Source organism: Mus pahari, chromosome 3 (assembly GCF_900095145.1).
Source record: "Mus pahari chromosome 3, PAHARI_EIJ_v1.1, whole genome shotgun sequence".
NCBI lineage: Eukaryota > Metazoa > Chordata > Mammalia > Rodentia > Muridae > Mus > Mus pahari.
The window spans coordinates 55,244,632-55,253,036 of NC_034592.1; the positions used below are offsets into that span (position 1 = coordinate 55,244,632).

At 41.7% G+C, this 8,405-nt stretch overlaps 2 protein-coding genes across 2 annotated transcripts in view; one reads left to right on the forward strand and one right to left on the reverse strand.

Annotated features, from left to right (window-relative positions):
* Positions 1 to 4,267, reverse strand: part of Spc25 (SPC25 component of NDC80 kinetochore complex) — a 14,068-nt gene extending 9,801 nt beyond the window's left edge. Inside the window, exons 1-3 of the mRNA XM_021193449.1 lie at positions 4,133 to 4,267; positions 3,167 to 3,319; positions 2,997 to 3,062 (exon numbers count right to left, since the gene is read on the reverse strand). Of these exons, the coding sequence (XP_021049108.1) occupies positions 2,997 to 3,062; positions 3,167 to 3,305 (205 nt within the window). The 5' untranslated portion in view covers positions 3,306 to 3,319; positions 4,133 to 4,267. The remainder of the gene's footprint in view (positions 1 to 2,996; positions 3,063 to 3,166; positions 3,320 to 4,132) is intronic.
* A 3,830-nt stretch (positions 4,268 to 8,097) lies between these two features.
* G6pc2 (glucose-6-phosphatase catalytic subunit 2) overlaps positions 8,098 to 8,405 on the forward strand; it is a 16,164-nt gene continuing 15,856 nt past the window's right edge. Inside the window, exon 1 of the mRNA XM_021194717.1 lies at positions 8,098 to 8,179. The gene's annotated coding sequence lies outside the window, so the exon portion shown is untranslated. The remainder of the gene's footprint in view (positions 8,180 to 8,405) is intronic.

Here is an 8,405-nt window from a genome sequence, read left to right on the forward strand (position 1 = left end):
CACACACACACACACACACACTCAAAATAAAATAGGGTTATCTTCCTAAAGTGTTATCATAAAGCTTAATGAAATACTAATGGAACATGGGCTGTAACTCAGGTGGTAGAGCTCTTGCCTACCATGTGCAAAATCCTGGATTTGATTCCTAGTGCCCCATAAATTGAGTGTGATGGTACACACTTGTAATCCCAGCATTCAACAGGTGGAGGCAGGAAGATAAGGTCATGCTCTGCTACGGTGAAAGTTACAGAGAAAGTCTGAGACAGCCTGTGCTTTACGAGCTCCTAGGTCAAAATCAAATATTAACTCAGCCCCTGGTAAGGTGAGCACACGTCAGTGGAAGACTATTTGAGCAGCATAGTCTTGAAGGTTTTAAAAAAGACAGCTGTAAGTGTGTAGCCTGGGAAGGGAGTGGGTCTCAGAAGAACTGGTGGGGAGTGAGTAAGACCAAACCATACCTTATACAAAACTCCTGAAGAAATTTTTTAAAAAATCCAGAGACCTACAAATATGGTTTAGGGGTTAAGAGCACCTGATGCTTTTACACCCAGCACCTACACAGTGGCTAACAACCATTTGTAACTCTATTTCCAGGGGATCTAATACCCTTTCTGACCTACAAGTGCACTGAATATATACTACACATAAATACATGCAGAAAATAAATATATAAAACAAAATAATCTTTAAACATATATTTAAAAAAATCCACTAAAAGCAAATATGGTAGAATACAATGTAGATAAAATATTGGAAAACTTACCATATGATAGGTACTGGGAAAACACATTATATAAATGTACTACTCAGTCTTCATAATGAGTGAGAATAGCAGGATTAAACTCAGACCCTCACACACGCTAACCAAACACTACCGTGCCATCTCATCACACCTCCCAGCACTGTAAAAACTCTTATCTTGCTCCCGTCACAGCCTTACAAGTAGTCTTAGTATGTGCCCCTGGGATAGCTCTGCTACTATTTCTTCAACTAGATGTTCAGATTGGCCTATACTTTTAGAATGACAGATACAAAGTGTCATCTATAACTAAGCAATCCACATCAAGCAAGCAGGCTCCGTAAGGGAAAACTACAACTTGCTGTGCTTGCTGCCAAGCCTGTAATCAACACACAGCTGATTTGGACTCTGGGGGATGCATTTCCCATCTAAATACTAAGGTGTAAGTACTTGCCGGAGTCTAGACCTTACTGCAGGCCCAGGGGAAGCAGGGAGTAATCCTCAGACAATCTAATGAGTATAAACAGTAAAGCGATGGGACAACACACAGTGAGAACAGGGAAGGTACAGACCCTGTTAAACCAACAAGAACTACCCTGTAATCTAGTACTTCCAGGGGACACACTTGACCCTAGTGGCCTACTGAAGAAGTGGTACACAACTCAGGGAAGCAAGGACCCCGGAAGCAGCTGTTGGTGTATTTAGGGAGTTAGTATGACAAGAAAAATATGATCGCAGCATCAAGGGGTAAGTTACTCCTTAAGCAGTGCTAGCTAGAATTCTAAATAAATTCTGTACTTACTAAATACTTAAATCACAAAATGAAATCTTATAAAATTTGGAAAAGCAGCATTTATAAATACAAAATTAACCATAAGGGTGGAAGATCTGAGTAAAAAAAAATCAAAGAGAAAGGCTACAAAATTCAACATGCAGGTAAAATATTCACATTTGATACAAATGCTCCTTGTTAAACATCCTAGTTACATAAATTTATTCAAGACTGAGAAGCTGTTACAGAAGTCTTACTCTTTTGTAAACAAGAACAAGGGACAGGACTGAGAAGGACAAGTCCCAGGCCAGCCTGGGCAAAAGAGAAAGTGATGCCCTACCTCAATCAACCAAACCAACCAAGCAAGACTTATCATTAAAACAGAAACAAAGGAAAACACGAGAAGAACGAATGTGTCCTATCGTTGTGAGGCCTGAGTCAAAATGTGCAAGCAGCTTAGAGTATGGAACTTAGGGTGAGTTATTAAGAAGTCTGCAAACTCAGAGTCTGTTTCCATATGGCATGCATCCCATTTTACAAGTAGTAGTACAATATAGTTTAACTATTGATCCCCTGTCTTCATCCCACAAAATTATAAAATTAGACCTTATGCACTGTTCCCTTAATCTAGGGCAACAATCAAATATTCACTGAACTTGGGTAAATTGTTATTTCTGTTCAATCATGGTGGTGTGTGTATGTGTGTGCTGAGTGTTTTGTAAGGGCATTCCAGTTGATTAGTGTTTAAAACAAGTCTCCCCTAAACCAAATGTCCCTATGTAAGTTCGACCCATTGGCTCCAGGTTTATGGCTTATGTGTGAGAATTCAATAAAAGATACAGACCCAGTATTGAAATATCTGGACACCCATAGAAATGACAGGGAAAGAGTGGTGGTAAAAAATATGATTGTTAGAATATTAACCAGACCCCAAATTCCTGAGGAACTCTGTGTTCCTTGGCTGAAATTTCCAATGTGAAAACAAAAACATTTTTTAAAGGCTGCCCTTTACACATAAGCATACACATATGCTTCTTAAATAAAAAGAGACAAGATACATATAAAATGATGCCATTCACATAGCATTCAAAAATAATACTGAAAAAATATTATTAGTTCTAGATGGTGCAGATATTCAACTTTAAGCTGGTGACAGGAACAGAATCTTTTAAAAATATTTTATTTTTATTTTATGTACATTGGTGTTTTGACTACATGTGTCTCTGTGTGAGGGTGTCAGATCCCATTGAACAGGAGTTATAGACAGTTGTGAGCTGCCATGTGGGTGCTGGAAATTGAACCTGGGTCCTCTGGAAGAACAGCCAGAGTTTGTAAACCACTGAGCAAAGCTATCTCTCCAGCTCCCGGGAACAGATTTTTGATGACTATCTATGCATGTGTGTGAATGTATGAACACTCACAACATTGTCTTACTTAAGATTTCACAATAAAGACCTTCAATCTGAAAGCTAATCTACATACGATTTTTATATTCCAGAATCATCTCAGCCATCCTTTCTTCTTCCTTTAATTTCAAAGACAGCTTTTCTGAAAGACAAATTACAAGAGATGTTTGAATCCCGCTGAAATAACAGAAGAAAATAAATAAGACCAGCAGAATCTGAAAGTTAGGAGTTAAGGGCGGGCAGTACCTGAAAGTGCTTTCATGGAGTCCTTGAAGGTGTCTCTAAGTCCCAGCACTAGACTACGATTATCATCTTGTCTGTTTCTGAACTTATTCTCAAATTCATTTATGCTTTTATTTAAGAGGGCTAGTTCGTCTTCACCCATTATGTTTTAAGACGCTGCAAAACAGAGCACAATACTGTATTTCAGTTGTTACTGACACCAAATAAGCCACATTTTCCAGTTTATGTCTGCAGGTTCACTTTGCTACAGAGTGGTTAATAATTGAGCAACTCAACTAGCATAAAGGCAGACATTTCCAACATTTCGAGCAAGAGAATCTGAAGTAAAGGTCAGACAACGTCATGACCAGTCTGATAGACAAGAGACCGTTTCTAAAGAAACACAACAGGGTGTGAACTAAATGCCTTTAGTCCCAGCACGACAGAGGCGGAGGCAGAGGCAGAAGGTAATCTGAGTTCAAAGACAGCCTGGTCAACATAGGGCCAGAACCTAATAAAACATAAAATAAAATAACCCACTAACAGTCCGGTAGTTGGCAACAGGATGACCCAAGACAATTTGGGCTTCACTGTGGTGGGTGTGCATCCATCTGTTCTGAAGGCAAGACGGGAGGTGGGGGAGGGGAAAGGATCTGATCAAAACAAGGTTGCATGAAGCTTTCAAGTCATGTATCAACAGGACCCGGGTGTCAGTGAGCTTCTCCTAAAGGACCTGCTCGCAGGCAAGGAGACCGAGAGTCGAAGAGGCTGGGGGACAGACAGCCTGGCAGGTTCTCTCCATCGGACCCCTGGCCGCCTGCTCCGTCCGCTCCTCCCCTGCAGGGCGGAAGAGGGGAGTGGGGGCGGGACGGACGAACCCCGCGGCTAACAGCGGACGCCCGCATTCCAGGCTCGGCGGAGCCACGTCGGCTTCCCTCACCCCGGCCGTGCGACCGGCGAAGCCCAACAACCCTTCAAAAGGCTCCCGACCTGAGCGGCCAGGAACGCCGCAGATTCCACCTGATTGGACCCGTCCGGCAGGAACCGACCCGCCGCTCCTCCGTCTGCCGCTCCTCGGACGCGCTGCCTTTCAATTTCAAACTCTCCACCGCCTGCGTACCCGCCCTTCAACTCCGTCTTCTGATTGGCTGACGGGACAGAGTTTTTGTGCAAGGATTGGTTGACATCGGCCTGCGGATTTCTCGCGGGCAACTGTGGAGCAGGGCATGCTGGGATTCGTAGCTCTTTGCAGAGACAGATTCGGACGCGGTCTGTAGTGAAGTAGCAAGAAGGGCTTGCCCCAGAATGAAGAGAAATGTAAAAATGGAAATTTAACTGCTTTCTTTTATGACGTATACATCCTTCTTCCTTGCACTCGTTTTATTTTGGAAATGACAGAAAGTCCTCTTGAACAAACTCCAGTTATGATTGATTAGGCTGAAACATCCTTAAAGTTACCAAACTATCCAAACTTACTGTTTGAATTTCCCAAGCTTTTCTAACATTGCTTTATCGTGACTATTTTACTTATTTAATTTTTACTTTTGTATGTGTTTACAGAAAGGGGCATCGGATCCCCTGGGACAGTTGTAAGCCATTGATTGACAATCAAACGCCTCTCCTCTGCCTGAGGAGCAGGCGCCCTGCAACCTTGAGCCATGTCGCCAGTCCTTCAGATGTTGGTTGTTAAGGCCTACTGGCAAAAACATGCTCCTGGATCTTGCAGAACTTCAAACTGAATGGGATCAGAACACTACCAAAGCAACCGGTGCTCCATGAAGAGAGACAGATAGGAAATACCAAGTTATTAAACACATAATTAAAACTACACATAATTTAAAAAACATAGTAAAGATTTTAAGCTAAGATTGTTAGAAGACAACTTCACAGATGAAACAGACTTGCTACCTACATCCTTCTTTGTAAAACTGAGAAAGATTGAGAATTGAGAATATGCCCTTAAAAATAAAAATATTGCCGGGCGTGGTGGCACATGCCTTTAATCCCAGCACTCGGGAGGCAGAGACAGGCAGATTTCTGAGTTCGAGGCCAGCCTGGTCTACAAAGTGAGTTCCAGGACAGCCAGAGCTATACAGAGAAACCCTGTCTCAAAAAAACAATAAATAAATAAATAAAATTATTTATTGTTATTTTCATCTTTGATTATGATGATTGTTTCTGAAATAACCCTTTGCTTGTAGACCATACTAATATTTCCTTTGATTCCCTTTAAGCATCCAAATACCAACGATTAGATTAAGCTACCAGATTCTGGCTATTTTATCCCCAAGTGGCATGCACCTTTAATCCCAGCATTTGGGAGGCAAAGGCAGTCAGATTTCTGAGTTCGAGGCCAGCCTGGTCTACAAAGTGAGTTCCAGGACAGCCAGGGTTATACAGAGAAACCCTGTCTCAAAAAATCCAAACAAACAAAAAACAAAACAAAAACAAAAAACAAAAAACAAAAAAAAACCCTGAAAATCAAGACGTATGAAATCAGGACAAGTTACCATCCTTGACCTTGTCCTTGTCATCGTCATTTAGCCTTGCCATCACAGTATGCCTGATGCTCGGTCTCTTGTCTGGGGCTGTTATTAGCAAATTTGGCCATATAGGAGGCAGAAAAGTGCATACCACTTTGCAGAGGACCTGGGTTGGGTTCCCAGCACCCAAGTGTCTCCATGGGCACCCACACTCACATGTACGTACGGTTCCCGGACAAATACAACATTTACTTATTTATTTACTTTATGTGTGCAGGTGTTTTGCCTGTGCCAATGGAAGTGCCTAGTGCCCTTGGCAGTCAGAAGAGGGCATCAGGTCTCCTGGAACTGGAGTTATGAATGGTTGTGAGCTACCATGTAGGTACTAGGAATTGAATCCAGGTCCTTGGAAGTGCAGTCAGTGTTCTTAACCACTGAAGTATCTCATCAGACTGACCAAACATGATTAAAAATGTGTGTGTGTGTGTGTGCCACACCACCTCCAGTAGCATCTGTGTGACAAGTTCCACAGACTAAGGCAGTCGACCTCAAAAGGGGGAGGCCTCCTAGAACTGGTTCTGGAACTCTTCACCAGAGAAAAAATATTGAGCCATAGTTCTCATGGCAATCTATCTGGGGTTTTTTTTCTTATTCCTTTTCTTATTTACATGTTCCTGGTGGCATAGGCAGAGATCTTAAGTGAGAATAATGGGTAAGAAACCATCCCTAGAGGCCACTAACATGACCTTATCCCCAGGGAAACCAACACTTTGCTTTCTAAATCATTTACAAAACTATTATGATAAAAATTTTCCCAACATTAAAATTTCATATGGCTACACATGTGTCATCAGAGATGGATTTTGGTATATGGTTTAAAAAAAAGCCTTAATTAGAATTAAAATAGTTTAAATTTATACACTGAAGATTTATTTTTAAAAAATCAGGCACTAGATGTTAAATAATAATTGACCATGGGGCTGGAAAGTTAGTTCAGCGGTTAAGAACTCTGACGGTTAAAGATTTATTAACCTGCTCCTGGAAATATGCCACTAACCTTGGATGACAGCCCCCACTGAATACATCCTTTTAGAATTGTTATACTTGATGATTTATAATGATGTTACCTGTTCTGTTTGTGATTCACTGAATACATAGTTTCAGAGTTGTAATGCTTGGATGATTTTTGTGCTTTACTGTGCCAAATGATTTTTGTTGGTATCTGTGGTTGTTTCACTAGATATAGTTTCTAAGAGATGTAATGTTTGTTTTTTTAATGTATAAAATTCCCTGCTTGAGAGCTGCAGAATACACTCAGATTCAAACTGCCTCTGAGTTTGTTTCCGTTTGTCACCGCCGAATCCTTACCCACCTAGCTTCAAGGACTCTCATTCCAGGGACCCCCATACCCGACTGGGGTGGTCCATGGCATGTGTGTGTAAAAATTCTTTTAAAGAATTAGACTTATAGTTTGCTGTGAAGTTTTTAATTTTGAATACTTACACAATAACTTCTAGTCTTAGATATCTGGTAGAATTTTAGCTTCCATTTTATATTTTGGGCATCTTAGCTCTTCAGCTGAGTGAGTAATGACGCCCTGGGTTGCCCACTGAGTTGATTCAAGGCAGAGTGCTAGCTGAAGCCCTGTTTCTATTCACCTTTTCCTTGGACCTAATGTGGCCACCAAGCCATGATTCTAGATGTCTCTGCACTTTGGACTGAGAAAGAGATTGCCTTTAGCAATATAAAGTTTCAGAGCAACCGACCCGTAGGATGACCATTGCTTTCTTTGAAGGGGTGGGAGTTTGGGAGGTTGAGTCATTTCCTTATTTGATCTTACTGTGTACCCCAGGCTAGCTTTGATATCTCTCTCCCTCCCTTCCTCCCTACAACCATCTAATTCGCTCTCTTTACAGTTTTGCTCAGTTTTGGACCTCTAACCTGGCACATTCCAAGCAAGCTCTCTGTACCATATCCTCAACCCCTTCCTGCCTTGTACCACGTTGCTCAGGCTGACCTTGAACTTGTAACCCTCATGCCTCAGCATCCTGAGTGCTTGGCATTGTGTGTGTACTCTATTACACTTAGCCATGACCACTGGCTTTTTGTCAAGACTCCTCTTCAACTAAGGTATAAGAAAAAAATTGCTATTGTTTGTCAGTTGTGTTTTTTTTTTTTAATATCTGAAACACTGGGTAGAGAAAATAAGCTACCCTGCCCCCACCCTGCCTCTCATCACAGAGAATAGCTTTCTGAGTCTCTTCTGTCATCACCTACAAATACTGTCATCATCTTTATAGCTATGTTTATATGCCATTCATTTCAACCCAAGTAGGATTTACTGTGACTATTAAGTCATGTGTTGACTGAGCACTGCTTTCTCTGGAATATATATGCTCTGTGACCTGGGCTGGGTTTCTTCAGGTGATGAGGAAAAACATACTACATGTTCCAATCTGGAGGAGTTTCTGCGGAGCAGTTCAAAGAAGGCTTGCTCAGTGGACTCGTCAGGGTTGTGCAGAGTAATAGAACCAACAAAATACAAATCATGAAGGTGAACGAACTTACTGCTGCAGGGCATCACGTCACACGCCTGTAATCTAGTAGTTAGGAGGCAGGGGTTCTTTGTGAGTTCAAGTCCAGCCTGGTCTTCATAATGAGTTCCAGGTTAGCCAGTGTTACCTAGTGAGACCCTGTCTCAACACACACACACACACACACACACACACACACACACACACACACACACACACACAGACACACACACACATACACACAAT